Genomic DNA, 18,391 nt, shown 5'->3' with positions numbered 1-18,391 from the left:
ACTCATTTCCTTCTCAGCATCAACAGCAGGGGTCTGTGGAAGCACTAGGCCCCCACGGGGGTGGGGGGGAACTGGAAGCAAAACAGCAAGTGCCGCTGCCTCCAAGCAGAGAAATGACAGTCAACTCAACAAGTACATAAGTCTTTTGGGAAGGAAAAGAGCAAGCGCGGGGGAAAGAAGAGCCATTTTATCCCTTTATTATATACAATAAGGCACAAGTTTAAGCAGCAAAGAAGAGGAAAATCTTTGGCTGACCAACAGTATCAACATTTGCTGTGGGGGACACACTGCGTTCTTGGACGCTCCCCCCAACCCCATACACAGACACCCCCCCCCCCAGCTGGGCTGCATACCACCCCCCGCCCCTTCAATATAGACCAGCGAGACTAAGATGTCAGGATGTCACACCAGAGTCAGCTGGAGGGAATGCAGCACGCTGCCAACAAGCACTGCAATGACATATGGCGTGCGGAGAGGGTGGTGGCCCTAGGGCCATCTGAGTTTTGGCTGAGGTCGGTGCATGCACCGTTTCACAGAATTTCACACAGATTTTGCTAGTGCCCCGTAGAGGAGGGGCTCCACTGTCCCTCCACAAAAAGGGAAAACACCTTAATTCAAAGAAAACCACTGTGGATAAATGTGCTTACATTCTGGCTAGTAATAAATACTTGGAGGTGTCTATATGCAAATGGAATCCTAGGCAAAATCACATGTACACACACCACTGAAGCTGATACAAGAAAATGCTGTGTATGTACCTCCTTATATTGAGAGCAGGGTTTTAATTCTGTGAAGAAGCAAAGTTTTATGACAAAGCGACACCCCAGTCATTGCTTAACAGGACAAAAACATGCACTTAAGTATAACAGGGCTTTACAGGGCACCTCCTGGATGTCTACACTAATGAATATGCACGTCCATCTGTGTGTATGCAGAGATGTGAACACACACAAGGCATGGCAAGAGAAAAGATATTTAAAAGCGAACCCACCAGAAGTTACACATACTGATGACTACCGTCCTGCTTAGAAATGGTCACTTGGAGAGGCCCTAGGAGTCGAAAGACTCATTCCAAGGAACATTTTTGGGATTTTCTTTTTAAATGGTATGACCTTAATCACCTGTCTTTATTTATTCAACTGGGATTATTTCCACACTTAAATCCATCCTCAAAGGATGAACCTTTCTCCTCTGTTAGGATAATTAAAGGAATGTGCCAGGCCCTAAAGGCTGTTCTAACAGAGGAGTTCGCTGTTTCCACTTGAGCAGCGGGGCAGCGATCAGTACAGTCCCCCAAAGGGTCACGGTTTGAGGAAGGGCTGAGATGAAACACTTGGATCTTCCAGATACTAAGAAATGAAACCCAACACACAACCTTGCCGTCATACCTCATATGTATGCACTGACATATACACGGTCTTCGTTTATCATTAAATTACTAAACAAGAATAGGATATACTACTTAAAAGGAAGAGAGAAAATTGCTCATTAGTTCCAGAAGAAATCCATTTACTGAAATGCTGACCTTGACATGCTCCCAGTTGGGTCAGCTTCTTAATTACTCCGCCCATCTCCTACGGAGCCAAGCATCAGAGGCAAGCTGATTAACCACACCTCACATGGAACGAAGACATTTTAAGCACATCGATTAATTAGCAAAGAAGGAAGAAAAGAAAAGCAATATTTAGAAAGCATCTACCATGATTGCCTCCGGCTTGGGGATGTTGGAAAAGCCACTACGGTTGGACACTGTGACTACACGATGGCTTTACCATTTAAGAATATCTGCAGGTTCCCTCTTACCACGGCCACGGAACTTCTTTGCTCAGGAGTGCAAGTTCATTTGCAGCAGCACACGGAAGCATGCTCTCCTGACTCCAAGCGCAGACTGGAGCAGGACTTTGGTTTCGGAAAACACGCCTCTTTAGGCTCAGGGGAGTTCAGTGCAGTCACGCACGAGCTCCCTGTCTCAAAACCTTTTAGAAGCCCGATCTATTCTTCACTGTCTCCCGAGAACCCAGCCTCCCTTGACATCTGTGCTACAGCAGTCTCTGCGACTCTGAAGGCTGCAGGGGACGGGGTCTGTCTTCTCATTAGCGCTCGGCATCAGGAGGACACCGGTGGCTGAGGGCAGCCCCGGGGGAGACGGGAGTGATGGTCAGCTTCTCTGCAGTGGCCATCCCTGCAAAGACCACTGAAGTCCCTGCTCCAAGGTCAGAATTCATAAGGAGCAACTGTCTCACTATCCGACCCGAGCCCTGTGCAGTCAAGTGGATGAAGCGTTCGCAAGAGCTAGCCCTGCAGGACTGAAGAGAGAACACCCCCACTGCTCTCTGCCCTCCAACCAAAGCCCTGGGAGGGGGGCGGCAGTCTTGTCCTGCATGTCTGCCTGGAATGGGCCATCAGCCTCTGGGAGGCAGAAGAAAAGCCGAGAGAAGAACAAGCTAATGCACTTGTTCTGAAATTAGCTGCTGGGATCCAGCAACACCTGTTCCCCATGATACCCTGGTCAGTGTGCGAGCACATTATAGACGGGGGCAGAGCGGGCCAAGGCGTGGCATGTCCAGCCTGTGCCGGGAGCACAGCTCCTCTCTCAGACCGTTGGTTCCGATACTACTGCTGTGAGGCTTTGGGGAGGGACTTAGTCTCGCTGAGCCCTGGTTTCCTCCCCTGTGAAATACGGAGAAACTAGCCTTGGCTCCCCAGGTGGCTCAGGGACTTGTTAAAAGGTACTTACCACCCTGCCTGCATATAGTCAGCACTAAAAAACAGAGCTGGCATTATTTTCCTGAAAATCAAATGAGAGAAAGGATTGTAAACTGCCCAGAATGCAGAACAGGGGCTCAGTATTTGCAATCCTTTTCTCCTATGTGCAAGCAAGGCTTCGAGAAAGCTGCAAACATGACAAGCCAGCATCAGGGGGTCCTGGTGGGGCAGGAAATCTCCCAGAAAAGAAAAAAAAACCACATCTGAAAGCTAGAGATCCCTTTTCTTATGGAAGAGTCTTAGTGAGTTCGAAGAAATAATACTGACAGAGACCACAGCACAACCAAAAAAGAAATTGGTGATGTTGTTTGGATTTGCATTACGACACTTAACGCACTGGATCTGCGCAAGTGAGCCCGGTGCCCGCGGGTGACTGTAGCAGAGATATGAGGCTTGGGAGATACAGGGCTATGGCTCTCACTTCTACCCATGTCTAGGGGAGACAGCCCGAGTTTGGGGTGGCCCAGTGGAGGCTGAGGCTGGCAGAGGAGACTTGCTCTTCTATCTCCAGACCCTTTCATGCCTGGTCCATTCCCAACATTCACTGGGGCTCAAAATATCCTTAAGAGAAACAGCTGCCATCACCTGGGCCTCACCACCTGTAAAAAGTGCCGAGGAGCAGAGATTGGGAGGGCACCTCCTGTGCCCCACCCCCGCCCGCATCCACACTGGCACAAGTCCGGGCCACTAGGCAGGCTGCTCAATCCCTCGCCGGAGGGGGCTCGAGGCGGTCAGCACCCCACACAGAGCAGAGCTCGGGAAGAATCAGGTCCTGAAGTGTCACACTCACTATGCCCCCTCCGGCCAAGGCCACAGATTTCCTTCTTCCCCCTCTCCAGTCCACAGCTGGGTCCTCCTTTTGCCATTTCAATCTGGGGAGGCTATGGCACTAGCCACCTTGCACTTGAAAGACCAACTCTAAAATAAGCCACCCAAGGACAATTTCCTGAGAAGTGTGGCCTTCAGGGCTCCACTCAGGTGGAATCTGGGAAGGTCTGAGATCCATGCTCTTTTTCTCCCTTCCCTTAAGTAAGCATGAGGGGAAGGACCTGGCATGAGAAGGATCCAGCTGGCCTGGAGGCAGAAAAGCATCAGGGCCCCACAAGAGTACGGGACAGCCTGATCCGCTGCTCCTCTTTCCTGCGCAGCCCCTCTTAGGTGTGTCAGCCATGCCACCACACACAGGGGTAAGAGGTTCCCTACCTCACCCGCCCCTGGCTCTTCAACATGGCACTTCTGTCTTACTTTGGTCAACTTGTCCCGGATGGAAACCTCAAAAAACGTGACTGCACTGTATATACATATACTGGCCTGTTAGACGACAAAGCAAGTCCACGACAGAGGAAAACTGATGTGTTAACATGGCAATCTACACGCTCGTCAACAGCTACCAGAAGAGTGCCAGAGGGCGGGGACCGTGGGGAGTATGTTCATGAGCCACAAATTCTAGAAAGTGGTACAAGCTGCCTGGTGAGACTCTGGATGCCACCAAGTCAAGTGTCCTCCATGTCCTGGAGGGCAGTCCTGAAAAGTCCCAGCCCAACAGAGCAGTGGGGTGGAAAGAGCAAGCTCTATGCAAGGGGGCTGATGTGACAGAGAAAAGCCAGGGCCTAGAGCTGAATGCATGATGTCATAGGGACCATGGAATCGTCTGCCTCATCAAAACTGACCTCGTTCATGGTCACAATGAGATTAACAGCTGCAGCCGGAAGACTGCAAGGTGGAGGAAGGAGCCAGCATGTGGCCTTGTCCCACTGGTCACTATAGAACAGAGATCAGATTCTGCTCTAATAAATCCTAGACCTAAGGAATTCTGCTGTGTCTTATTAACAAGGGAAAATAAAGTGACGGAAAAGAAGAGCAAGTGAAAGAGAATGAAGCAGAGGAAGAGGAACTCAGAGCGGTCAGGGAGTTTGAGCACCAAAATCATAATACTCCCGTCCTGTTCTGTACTTTTACTGTGGAATCCAGAAAAGCTAAGAAGCCCCACAATCTCCTGAAAATCCAAACCAAGCAGAGAGTTAGGTGAGAACCTCTTTCTAAGCCCCTCCCCCCAGGACACTTCTTCTCACTGCCACACCCCCCCACACATTCACAGAACACACCGGATGGCACGGGTGACATTACATTGTGTGAGATGGGCTCTCGGAGACTTCTAGGAGGTTTTTCTTGAGAAAAAAAAACATGCTAAGAGGCAAGGAGAATGGGGCTATTTCAAGGAAAATCCACATTCAGGTTTATGTTTATCACCAAAGAGCAGGTGTACACAGACCCTCCCCCAGAGATACATTTTCTATACAACGAAAATTCCATTTCCTGTGACTTCCTTGTTTCCAGACCTACATGCGTCTTCTCTCTTCCACCATATGCAATACAAATCCGTAGCACGGTCTTCATGTAGGTCTTCTGAATGTTTTTTAACATTTGTAAAAAGTGTTCTTACTAAATTTAAAGTCTTTATCAGTACCAATCATTCCTGATTTCCCATCCACAACTTTCTTGATCTCTCTTCTCCCTCTCGGCCGCGTTCCTCATTTGTCAAGGTCCCACTACGGATTCAGCAGGGACGCCCGGTGTTAGATGAGAACCTCCATCATCTCTCCGTCAGGAAACTCGGGCTTGTGGAGCAAGCTGCTGACGCGGCCTTTGTGGTCAGGGGACTTCCCGTGGCCAGGAAGGTTCTCTGCCAAACAGAAGGGGACATCAGCAGCCTGTCCTGCAGAGGGGCCGGGCCTTACCGGCTCTTTCAAAAACGGAACCATTCCCAATACCCGCACTCAGCACCAGCGTAAGTAGGTGAGGCCGCAGAATCTGACCCCTAGTGGGGAAAAGCAAAATGGCAGGCCTGACAATTAGGCGCAAGTAACAGAGCCAGGGTGCTGATGGGAAGGGGTAAGTGGGAGAAGCGGACCTGGGGCTGTGTGCCCGGAGCCCCTCACGGCCACTCTCCCTCCACTCCTTGCAAAACCACCAAGTGCTGCGCCTACAAGCCAGGTCCTTTCACACGCTTCCTGCCTTCCTTGGAGAAGTACACCTCGAGAACTGAATGTTCCAAAAACGACAATGCTGTGTTTACTTGTCTATTTTGGAGGATGGAAAGCAAGCAGCCCCATGGAGGAAATGGTTAATCTATGCCCCGGAGAGCCCCACACTCTCAGAAGAGCTCAAGAGGCCTATCCCCATGACTGAGATTTGTCCAAAGGCACGTCTGGTCTTTCCCTGGACGCCTCTGGATTCACGGCAAGATCACCCCACACAGGCTGTCTTCTCCTGAAGAATTTAAAGCACCTCATTAGTGCTGGCCTGAGTGATGTGCCAGCAGTCTACCTGGCCTGCAGTGAAACCTGCCTTCCCCTTTAGTCAGGAGGGAACCCCCGACCTTGAATCCCTGATGAGTCAGCCCCTTGAAGGCATCAACTACATCCCAGGAGCCTCTGATGTGCACGGTGCCTGGCACTAGCTCCCCAACGGGCTGCCAGAAACTAGTTCCCTCGCACCCCTCTGTGGGTCCGTTTTCACCCCTCTGGGAAAGGGCTGATCACAAAGCGTGCACTAAAAGGGTACACTCGAGTTGTGTCCTCATGTAAATGGTAATAAATTAGGGTCATCTACACACACTTCATCCCCATAGGAATAAAGTGCAGGAGGGGAAGAATGATCATTCATCCCCTGGGAGAGCGAGAGCGGCTGAGGGCCCGGCTCCCTCCCCAGCTCCCAACCAAAGGCTCCCTCTCGGGCCAGGGTTGCAGGGCTTGCCTAAGGATAAGGGGAGCTCTGAACCTCATACCGGGTTTCTCTGCAGGTCCTTTGGCCACCGGGTGTTTCAGGACCGGGCTGTTGGAAGGGGTGACGCTCAGCCTGCCGCGGCTGGGCAGGGAGGCCATGCTGGGCCAGAAGAGTTCAGCGCTCTTGTCTGTCTGGGTGCTGCTGTCCTTGCTGCCCGTCTTAGCGTGGGCGCTGCTGGCCGAGGCGGTGGAGGCTAGGGGGGACAGCGCCGCGGCCGGGGCCGTGGAGGAGTGCTCTGGGAGCTCCTTCCCCAGCAGCAAGCCTGAGGGTGCAAACACAGCTTTTTCAATGCCATTCTTTTTCTTTTTTTTCATTTTTTAATGTCTATTTTTGAGAGAGAGAGAGCACAAGTGGGGGAGGGGCAGAAAGAGGGAGACACAGAATCCGAAGCAGGCTCCAGGCTCTGAGCTGTCAGCACAGAGCCCCAGGCGGAGTTCGAACCCACCCACGAGCTGTGAGATGAGGAGCTGAGCCAAAGTCAGCCGCTTAACTGACTGAGCCACCCAAGCACCCTTCAATCCACTTCTTTAAACAAGAACAAACAAACAAACAAAAAACCCAAGTTTTGGACATCATTTCTTAAGGGCTGCTTCCTTCATTCACTGATTCATTTACCAAATCCATTTGTAAGCACTTATTATGTGCCTGAAAAAAGGACACGTGCTCAGGGAATTAAAAAAATAAAAAGATAACAAAACCTAGTCCCCTCTCTAAAACTATATGGGTTTTTAGGGAGGAGAGTTGTTAAGCAAACTGGTTATGATGTAATATGATGAACAGCAGGATAAAATTATACCCGGCATAGTCTTAAAATAAAAAAATAAAATGAAAAAAATTTTTAATAAAAAAAGAGTTGCCTAACAGCCAGCATAGAGGGGCAGGAGCATTCCTGGAAAGCTTTCTAGAACGAAGCTGTAATGGGCCCAGGAGGGCTAGCCTTGAGCAGCAGGTGTGTGCTGAGGAAACACCGGAGGCTCGCTTGATCTGACACATGACCCTGGTGGCCTGCGCTCTGCTGCGTGGCCCAGAACACTGCCCCACTCTTGGTGATGGATGGCCTCCAGCAGGCCAGCAGGTTCAAAAACAAACACACTTCCAAGTCGGGGCAACCCTGAATGGTGCACGTTGTTCCCCAGAGGAGATCCCTTGCCAATGAGGGGACAACCACAGATCACAGAAAGCAGGAAGCCAGCTGGGCTTCTGGACAGAGCCATTAAAAAATTGTTTTAATGTTTATTTTTGAGAGAGAGAGACAGACAGACACAGAACACGAGTAGGGGAGAGGCAGAGAGAGAGGGAGACACAGAATCTGAAGCAGGCTCCAAGCTCTGAGCTGTCAGCACAGAGCCCAACACGGGGTTCAATGCCATGAACTATGAGATCATGACATGAGCTCAAGTCAGACACTTAACTGACTGAGCCACTGAGGCGCCCGTGATAGGGCCAGTTAGCCCTCTTCCTCCTCTCTGTTCCCACAGCAGGCTGGGGTGGAAAAAGAACGTGCTGGCTAGGAGAAAACCTTTGTGTTTCTCAACAGTGGAATACGGCACACATTCAGGAATGTGCTGACACTCTAGAACACTAGCCAACGGGAAAGGTGGTGAGCACACTCCAGGATCTGTTCACTTAACGAGCCAGCAATTCACAAAGCATCCTCGCCAGGGCCACTTCAAGGTGCCCATTCATAACACAACGCAGAGCAATTCAGTTTGTCCACAGCGGTGCTTCTCCAAATGGAATGAGCATGGCAATTACTTGGATACATTGTTAAGATGAAGAATTGGTTCAGTAGGCGGGGCCTGTGATTCTGCTTCCCTAGGAAGTCCCTCAGAGACCAGACCAGCGGCCACTGCTGCTGGTCCACGGACTGCATTCTGAGGAACAAGGGTCTTCGGCTAGGTGCCTCACATGCATCAGCTTGCTTTTTATTTTACAGCACTCCTATGACACAGGTCCTGCTGTTTCCATCTGTTTTACAGAAAAGGAAGTGGGAGCTCAGAGAAATTAACACCTCGTGGCTAAGAAGGAGGAGAAACGGGAGTCAAGTACAGCTGTCCCTGACTTCAAGTCCAACCTGTGTTCCTCCCACCTCGTCGGACGGGGGGATGTTCTGGTGGGGTCGCATCACTAGCCAGTCACTAGCCAGCCCTGAGCCTGCAGGAAGGTAACCGCTGTCACCTCTACCTCCTTCCAGAGCCCACGAGGCAAGAGATGGTGGAAACATCTTGGGAATTGTGTGTGTGTCCCTGCCCAGCCCCTTCGAGAGGCCCCTTCTGTTTTTCTGTGACATGTGGACACCAATCACAATAATGAGGAGGATTACCAGTGCGGAGAACACAGCAGCTCGTCCTGCAGGCCAGGCCCTCAGGCTCCCAGGCCTGTTTAGATTTGCCAAAAGCCAGCACAGACCCCAGGGAGACACCTGCCTGGCGGGACGTCACCAAATGCCTGTGCCAGAGAGGGCTCCATCACGGCCGAGCCCTGACTTCTTCACCAGACCCAACTGAGCACTGCCTCCAGGTCTGTCACTGGAGTAGGGAGCTATGTGTCCTTGGGTCTTTGGTGATCCTAGCTGCTGTCTACACACATCCTCTCTGAAGTATATTTCCTCGGAGGGCAGGGGCCGCTGAGCTGACCGGTGGAAGGACTTCAAACAGAGACTCGGCCTGGGCACCTTTCATCCACCAACTCCGTCAGGCCCACTCTGGAAGCTCTTGCCCTTGGCGTAAAGAAGCCAGACTCCTCTGGGGCTCCATGCTGAGAGAAACTGGCTCTCAGCTCCACAGATAAACTCACTGTGACCTGGGGAAAGGCATCAAAGAAGGGCCAGAATCTGGGAGCTCCCGGAGTGCAGGGGAGGAGCCAGCAGGAGGGGTCTGTGGGGGTGCTGCTGCCTCCTCTCCAGCCTCAGCTACCTCAGTCAGTGGCCGGCCCTCAACCTAGGAAACCTGCTATGGCTGAGAACACATCTGGAGAATCTGCCTCAAAATTTTGCCCGTGTAACCGCAGCACAATGAAAACCACCACCACCAACCCCTTACGTTCGAGAGCATTCTTCCACAGCACCGTCTCCCCCTTCTCCTCCCCTTTTGCCCTCACCTCAGCAGCACGGCACAAAGCAGGCCAGACGTGGCCATGCTTAACCAGATGCAGGAGCAGACGTGGAGCCATGTTCAGAGGCCCGACAGCCCTGGGCTTTTCCCACTGGAATGTGTTGTGCTGTAAGGGTCACTTCAACTTTCAGCAATAATGATGGTAATTATGGTGTGATTCAATCCATGGCTAAGTGCTACCCCTGTAGGACAGTTTTGTTTCCACACAGCTCATTTAATTTCTACAACCAAAGGATGAGTGGTTATCCTCCCCATTTCACAGATGAATACATAGGCTTGGAGATACTTGCTGACAATTCTGCGTCCCACGGGGAGCAGAGGCAGTGAGCCACAAAAGGGTCAGGGGCCTTTCCACCAGATGAGGTACCCTCTCCACGTTTCTGCAGCTCCTGCTTTTCCGATCCTGGCCCGAAGGAGGCGCAGGGCTCACCTATGCTCCCCTTCCAGGTCTTCTCCTCCTTCTTCTCCTCGGCTAACTGGCCGCTGGTGAGGGAGGTCTGGCGGGAGTGAGTCCCGCTGGCCGCAGCGATGGACGGGACGGAGCGGGCAGGACGCAGGCTCGCGGAGTCTGTCTTCCCGGCATCTTTACGGGATCGCTGCTGAAGGACTTTAATCATGGCATCCTTCTCTATGATTTTGGCATGGAGATTTTTAATGCTGTATAACAAAATAAAACCGAAGTCATAATTGAAAGCTATTGGGCTGGAAAAACTTGAAACATTTCAGGCTCCCCCAGGGACTTGAATTGTAATTCAGGGATGAAGAGTTAAGTGCATGGTGAGCCTTAGGATTTACAATCTGCAAATTGTAGAAGACGGACCTTTTGTGGTAGATCAGAGGGTGCACCTTCTCTGGCCTCTCAGGGAACTCTGCGACCTCCTGGGACCCCAAGGACAAATGGGCAGAACATCTGTGGCCTCCCAGCAGGGACCTCCAGGAACAAGGTGCTCAGGGACCAAGTGTCAGTCCTGGTGGTCTCGGGTCCCAGTGATGGGGGCGGGAGGGGCAGCAGGGAAACTTGAAAACCCGTGAGCCTTACCCTGGGCGGCCGTTCCACTAAAGTCAATTTCCCCATTTTCTGAGGGAAGAAAAGAAAAGATGGACAAGTTTTCTGGGAAAAGACGATTTTCTCCCCCTCATGGCCAAAAATGAGAATCAGAAAGCGTTTGGTATCTCTTCAGGACTCGGGCAGAAACTGGCTGAGCCAATCAGCTGTTCAGAACAGGGAGGGGCTGGCGGGCCCTGTGGGGACCTCGAAAGTGGCCCCGGTGGAGCCCGGTGGCACAGCCACACACACAGCTGTCCCTTACGTGTACTCCATGTCCTGACACCTCCTGGTGGCCTGCGCCACCTCCTCCTCCTCCTGCCAGATGTGCGCCTCCAGCGAGCTCTCGCCGTAGCTGCCATTCCGCGAGTGGTTGATGATCGTGGTGTCCCTGGGAACACAGGACACACACAGAGAATGATGGACGTGATCCAGGGCATCACACGGAGTTCTCTCTCCACAAACTCCTTCACGGAAACCCTGGCCAATTCTCCCCCTAACTTACGGAATGAAGGCACCGTCCAGGGAAAACAAAATAAAGTCCAGAAATCAGAACTCCCTGTCCCTTCTAGTAACGGCATTGTGTATGCAGCTATGTGGCACGCTGTGGACCCTGCACCCCTACTGACACAGGTGCTGTTGTTACTATACTGGTGTTTCTCCGCTTATTCTCTTCCATACTCATCCGTTCTTAATCACAAAGTCTTATTTCCATTTCTTCCCCACCCAGCAGTGATTTCTGTATTTTACAGGAAGAAGGAGACTCAGCGCTGACTTGAAACAGACATGAGTCCTTCCGGACAGTGAGGCTCAGCTAGACTCTTCCTTCACGCTTGTAGACTATCGCACTTCTAGTTCTCTGAGCCCCTGCCTAGATCCTCTTGGTGTGACAGCCATGCTGGGTACCAGGGCAGAAAGATGAAGAAGGCACACACCTGCCCTCGGAGAGTCCAGTCAAGAAGGTGAAGTGAGGGGAGGGACAGACAAGGTGGATGAAAATGCTGGGAAGCAGGTGTCTGACTGAAAACAACTGGTCAAAGATCATTATTCCTGTCACTGGTTTTGGTCATTTAATTACTACTAATTAACCATGATTGGTAAAAACAAGGTAACTGATGGGGAACCTGGGTGGCTCAGTCAGTTGAGCATCCAACTTCAACTCAGATCATGATCTCATGGTTTGTGAGGTTGAGCCCCTCATTGGGCTCACTGCTGTCAGCACAGAGCCCACGTCGGATCCTCTATCACCGTCTCTTTGTCCCTCCCTCCCCGTGCTCTTTTTCAAAAATAAACATTAAAAAGAACAACTGAGCCACCTAAGTCTTTTAAGTATAATCTCAGACTGAAAGGTGTAGTAATGTCTCTATCAGTGTGTTACATTGATAAGAAATGATGTAGCCAAAGATTTCACCTCTCTTTAACTTCCTGTTCCAATGCTGCAGTCACACTTAAAATCTTAACTCTTTTCCAGAATACTAAAAACAGCCACAAGAATGCCTTCTTTCAGCTCTTTAATGACACCTATCAACGCATGAGCATTTCCTTTCTGCGAGGGATGGGGGAAGGCACGCTGCACACAGCCTCTCTCAGAGTCCTCACAACCATCTGGGCCGTTGGGAGGAGTATGTCCATTTTACAGATGAACAAAGAGGTTAGGTGACTTTGTGAGAACACTCAGTGAAGGTGGAGCCGGATTCAAATCCCGAGGGTTCCCTCCAGGCCCTCAGCTACCTCTCTACACTCCCGAAGCTTCCGTGTCTTTATGAAGAAGGCCTCAACAAGAAGACGTGAAGATAAAATAGCCAACAAAGTGGGTGCATGTGAGAATGTGGCATTTGTGCAAAATGTGGCTGAAAATAAACCACAAGGCCAACTAACACAGAAAACAAGCAACAGCTTTAAACACACTGACAGGCAGAACAGCACTCTGGAGCACCAGGGGTTGCGGTGGGGGGGGCCTGCTGTGTGGTCGCACGGACAGAATTTTGAGGCAAATCCTGCAGGTTATGAATTCACCCTGGAGTGCTCAAAAATCAACAACAGGGAAATCAGCAGCTAGAGGAAACATTTCCAACAAAGTTACTTTTGGCAAATTCATACAGAGCCAGAGACAAATTAAAAAATTCGTGTTGATACTGTCAAGTAAGGACAGCAGGAACAATTAGATCCAAACAACTTAGAAGGTGTAAATACACACAAGGCTCTCAAAACAATATTATGCCACATCAAAACCTGTAAAAAGCTTCATAACCACAAAAAGGCCCAACCTCTCAAAATTCTGATCATTGGTGCCAAAATGCACCAAAATGGCAAAATCACTTGGTACACAAAAATCGTTTTTAAAAAACTCACTGCTTATAAATATGAAGTATACATCAGCAACTGTCAAGTTACAAGACCAGCAGCTGTTCATTTTTACCAGTTCGTATGCAGCCATTTAGCATCTAGGTGAGAGCTCAGAATTTTGGCCTTTCTCAAAAATTCATTTTCCTTTTCTCCCTTCCTATTGAGAGGAAAGCAGTGCAAAATTACAGAGGTTTTCCTTGAAAAGAACATCAAAACGGGAGTTAGTACCTAGCCTCTTCTGAACTGACTTTCCCCAGGACTATGGGAAGGAGTGGTCAAGAAGGGGAAGGTAGTTTCCCACAGAATTATTAGATGCTCAATACATACCTGTGGAAGCAGAGAAGGGGGGTGGGGGGGGGATGGTGGGAGGAGCCTCGATTCACCTGCCCATCTGAGACTCCAAACAGGGCAGAGGACAGTGGTGGGGCTGGCAAATCCCACAGGACTCCTGTTCTCTGAGGGCAAGAGACCAATTTTTGCCTGGAGGATGACGATCGCGGCAGGGCCTAGCACAGGCGAGTAGCTGAAGGTAGGCTCTGGTTTGAGACACCCCCACAATGGTGCCCCTCCAGTCTCACCACAGGGGCCTTCTGATTTGACATCCAGGTCACAGCTGTCCCCTCAGGGCCCAGGATCGCACACACCCATCTAACCTGATAAAGCAACAGGAGCGGAGATAACACGGACACGCAGGTAGCACGTGCACCCTGGTCCTAGGGTTTTCGTGTCCTCGGCCAGTGGAATATGGTGTGGTTCTCTGCTGGTAACCAGCCAAGAACTGTAATTTCCCTTTCAGGGATCAGGTGAGTTTTGAATGAAGTAAGTGATTCCAGAAAGGCCTGGGCAGAATCACACACCTACAGGCAGCAGTCGAGGAAGAAGCCTTGTATGTGGGTGTCCTGCCTACGTGGTGTGCTCTCCATCAAAATGACATGGTGTGGGGGCGCCTGGGTGGCTCAGTCGGTTAAGTGTCCATCTTCAGCTCAGGTCATGATCTCACGATTTGTGAGTTCAAGTTCTGCGTGAGGCTCTGTGCTGACAGCTCAGAGCCTGGAGCCTGCTTGGGATTCCGTGTCTCCCTCTCTCTCTGCCCCTCCCTCACTAGTGTTCAGTCTGTCAAAAAATAAATAAGTGTAAAACAAAAACTAAAAAATAAATAAATAAATAAATAAATAAATAATAAACGACACGGTGTGAAGGACTCCCAGGGCAATCACCGACAGCTGTGCGTCAGCCCAAATCTGGCAAAGGCCGAATTACCCCCCCTCCGCCCTCCGTAGCTTTGTGATGGTTTGTGTTCTTCCTCAGGATACAGAGGTGACTCAGTATTGCCTCAGAAAACAAAAAGCTGAAAATAAAATCCTCTCAACTATGTAAGAATCAAGGCTTGGCGGTTCCCGCCCGTCAGCATGAGGACTGAACTGGAGGCTGCAAATTCCTCCAGGTCTCGAGTCGTGACTCTGGGGCTCTGCCACACGACGTGACGTGCCTCTCGCTGGTCTATTCCCACTCCCAAGTCTCAATCAGAGGGGCTACGGTGGGCTGTTTTCCCTTCAGTCATAGACACACACAGGGAACACGTGAGCCCTAGGAAATGATCCCCGGTGTCCATTTTCCACGCGGGTCTGCAGGTCTCTCCAGGTGCAAGTGTGTGGCACCCAGCGAAGGCACCTGTGTCCTTGTAGGTGGCACTGCTCTCTCTCCAAGTCCCTGGAGGTAACATCTGGGGGTTCTGGGGGGGGTCTTCTCTACATGAGTTACGAACGTGAAGACCTTACAGAGCACCACCCATGCCCTCCGCCCCAACAGGCCTTCTCTTCCTCGTTAAAGAAATAACACATCCCCCCACGTGTGGGACTGACCAGATGACTGGGGTGCATCCATAGCCTCTACTCCTCACCTGGTTCAGGTGTCCTCCCAGATGGTGAAACAACAGCCAGGATCAAGGCCAGTTTTATGGGTACTCCTTTGAGATTTGAGGATCTCTTTCACATGTGTTGACCCTAAATGTTGGTAAACCCTAAATGACTGTGAATTAAATGCCCACAGCATCTATGAGTCCACAGCAAACTGGTGGGGGAGGAGTGGAGAGACAGTGGGTACCCTGACCGGTGAGATCCGTGGCCACTCAGGTCAGGGTGACAATGTGTGCAGGTGAGCCCCTGCTCAGACAGACAAGCTGACAGTTTAACAGAAATCCTTCATGAATTATACAGCATCTGAGTTAATTTATTAAAAATGGTTATTTATTTTGAGAGAGAGAGAGTACAAACAGAAGAGTACCAAAAGGAGTGGGAGAAAGAGAGAATCCTATGCAGGCTCCATGCTGTGAGCACAGAGCCCAACGGGGGACTCGAACTCACAAGATCATGGCCTGATCCGAAACCAAGAAGTGGACGCTTAACCAACTGAGCCACCCAGGTGCCCCAGAGCATTCTGAGCTAATATTTAAAGGAAGAATGAGGCTGTGTGCCCACAAAAAGGAAAGAAAGCAAAAGGTAATAACTGACAGCAGCAACAATTTCAAACCAAATGAAACCAGGCTCCAAGTCACAGCAAGCTCGACTGAACACGAGGCCCCAGTGTTCTCCGTACCTCTCTGAGCCTCATTTCTTCACCTGCAAAACGAGGCCACTAACCATTCCTCTATTTTTAAAAAATTATTTTTGTCTTTATTATATTTTATTTTTCCTGAGAGACAGAGTGTGAGCAAGGTGAGGGGCAGAGAGAGAGAGAGAGAGAGGGAGACACAGAATCTGAAGCTGGCTCCAGGCTCTGAGCACAGAGCCTGATGTGGGGCTTGAATGTACAGATGGTGAGATCATGGCCTGAGCTGAGGTTAGATGCTTCATCGACTGAGCCACCCAGGCACCCCATAACCATTCCTCTTGTTCCCTCTGGAGAGGTGGGACCTGAACCAGGTGAGGAGTAAAACCACGGAGGCACCCGATCACCTAGCGAGTCCCACATGTAATGAGGATTAAGTCCCCTTGCCCGGCCCACGAAACACGCACACTGTTCAAAGACAGCGTAAAGCCCCTTTGGCAGCAGCACAGAGCACTCCACGGTGGGATGACCCGCAGCGCCTCAACGAACCCCGGCCGCACCGCAGGCTGGCCTCACCTCTCGGCCGCCGCACTGGCTGCGGCATTCATGGCGAAGTGGCGGATGGTGCTCTCCTCCAGATACTTCTGCTCCCACTTGGTCATGTCGGCCTCCAGGGCCAGGATCCGCTCCTCCTTCTCCCTCACAAGTTCCATGAGGGCTGGGGCGTTATACTCCGGCACGCTGGCTGGCTGCCCATTTCCATGTTTCTGCAGAAGCGGGAGAAACAACACCTCAATCCAGAAAAGGGCCGGAGCGTGTACAGCGTGCGCAGCATGCGTGTTCCCACACGGTCCTCCTGCTTCCTGCTCCCTCTCCAGCGTGGATGACACAGACTACAGCTCCCACTGCCAGGCCACCTCACCTCCCAAAGTCCTCCATCTCATTTCCTCCTCACGGAAGCCTCTGAGGCACACCATCCCAGTGTCCATGAGAAGACAAGGCCTCTGAGAGGCTCACTGAGCTGTTCCGGATCTCTCAGCTACTCAGGAGGAGGCTCACACTGGGTCGGTCTGGCCACACGGCTCCGCATGACAAGCGGCTTGTCCCATGTCCTGTCATTCATTTATACCAAAAGCGAAAGCAGGAGCTAGGGCTTGGTCTGCTGGTCTGGGGCATTTTCCCTGGAGGTCAAAGAAGTGACTCCCTCTGGGATAAAATGTGAAAGCAAAGGAAAGGGGAGTCAGAGGCCTGATGTGCCTGTCTTCCTCTTTCCCCATTCCTCTGGGACACAGAGAAAAGAGTGCCTGCTCAGAATCAAATAAGATAGTGCATATGAAAGCACTTAATGAATTTGAAGGGGCTAACGGAAGTAGAGTGCTACCAGAGACCTCGGATGCAAGTGGAGCTCATTTTTCAGCCTTTTCTTTTCATCTGTGTCTGGAAGAAAGGAAATAAAGCAGAGGTGTTCTCTGGACCGCTCACAAGTGGAGGATACTGACATTTCGGATTTCCCCCCTTTTGACTCAGGGATTTCCTCTGAACAGCATGACTTCCAGGATGGCGGGGTTTTGAGGAAGTGCTGCCTTCAGGAGAGAAGTTCCCCTGTTAGTCTACATCCTGGGATGCACACTGCACTCGTGTTTTCCAGCGGTCACAAACTGTCCATGGCAGGGCTGGCTGCAGGGTGACGGGCACCTGAACACTTTACCCCGAAGCACATCTCTTACCGGAGCAACAGCTCGCTTTCGACCTGCAGTCACAGAGTCCGATCCTGCCACAGAGATGACAGCAAATGGGCGCTGGGGCTTTCTAGAACCCATGTGTTTCTATTCCATTTCTTAAAGCTATAATTACAGATACTTGAGAATCTGGTGGTTGCCTGCCAGTAACCAATGGTTAAGAAAGAATGGAGCAGAAAGCATTAACTGTCCTCATCAACCCGTCCAGAAAGCCGTTGACCCCTCTGGCCAGGCACTGGCCTCAAGCAGAGGGACAAACGAGCCAGTCCATCCAGATGAATGAGAAGTTCCCCTGCTGTTGGCAACTCTCTAAGGACAATACACCCCACAGCCTGGCTAAGCTGCTAGCTCTGCTTGTCATCTTCTAAACCCCTCGTGACACCATCGCAGCTGCAACATCCTCCGGACCTCCCATGCAATCACGGCACTCTTCCTGACGCCCCTCACTCAGGTCATGAAGAGTTATTTAAGTAAATGCATGAATTTCAATGTTCAAGAAAACAGAGACACCATGGTCTAATGGGTACGTATCCCGGCCAGAAAAACGGGCTGAGGGTCAGGCGGGCCAGCTTGGCTGCCCACTCAGTTGGTCCGCAAATATCTACGGAACATGTACCCTGGGCTGGGGACACCACAGTGAACAATACACAACACAGTCTTTGTCCTTCATGTTTCCACCTGGGAGGAATGTCCTAATTAGCTAACGACCTTGGGTTGCCCTCTTAACTGCCCTGGGCCTAATTTTCCTCTTCAAGAACATTCCCCACTTCTCTCTTCTACCTCATAGGACTGCTGTAGTAGCAGGATGTGAAAATTATTTTGAGCTCTTTGCAAGAAAGATAAAATTATGAATTCTTGAAAATGTTCATTTCCCTTCCTCTTACCTTCATTTCTCCTTTTCCTCCTCTCAGCCTCAAATGATGCTAAGTACTATTTTACCTCCCAAGGTGAAGAGAGATTACTTATAATAACAAGGATAATGGAGTTGGGTCTGGTTTCATAGCACTCAAAATAGAAGATCCAAGGATAAGTAATCTAACTGCAGGGTG

At 50.7% G+C, this 18,391-nt stretch overlaps 1 protein-coding gene across 3 annotated transcripts in view; it reads right to left on the bottom strand.

Moving 5' to 3' along the window:
• Positions 1–555: 555 nt before the first annotated feature.
• Positions 556–18,391, bottom strand: part of AMOTL1 (angiomotin like 1) — a 131,121-nt gene continuing 113,285 nt past the window's right edge. For all 3 annotated transcript variants that reach the window (XM_029956947.1, XM_029956946.1, XM_029956945.1), the window contains 5 exons: positions 16,180–16,370; positions 10,976–11,101; positions 10,096–10,322; positions 6,554–6,814; positions 556–5,449 (listed from right to left, as the gene is read on the bottom strand). In XM_029956947.1, the coding sequence (XP_029812807.1) occupies positions 5,343–5,449; positions 6,554–6,814; positions 10,096–10,322; positions 10,976–11,101; positions 16,180–16,370 (912 nt within the window). In that variant the 3' untranslated portion in view covers positions 556–5,342. The remainder of the gene's footprint in view (positions 5,450–6,553; positions 6,815–10,095; positions 10,323–10,975; positions 11,102–16,179; positions 16,371–18,391) is intronic.

This window comes from Suricata suricatta, chromosome 11 (genome assembly GCF_006229205.1).
Source record: "Suricata suricatta isolate VVHF042 chromosome 11, meerkat_22Aug2017_6uvM2_HiC, whole genome shotgun sequence".
Taxonomy (NCBI): Eukaryota; Metazoa; Chordata; class Mammalia; order Carnivora; family Herpestidae; genus Suricata; species Suricata suricatta.
This window is presented reverse-complemented; position numbering and strand designations above follow the sequence as displayed.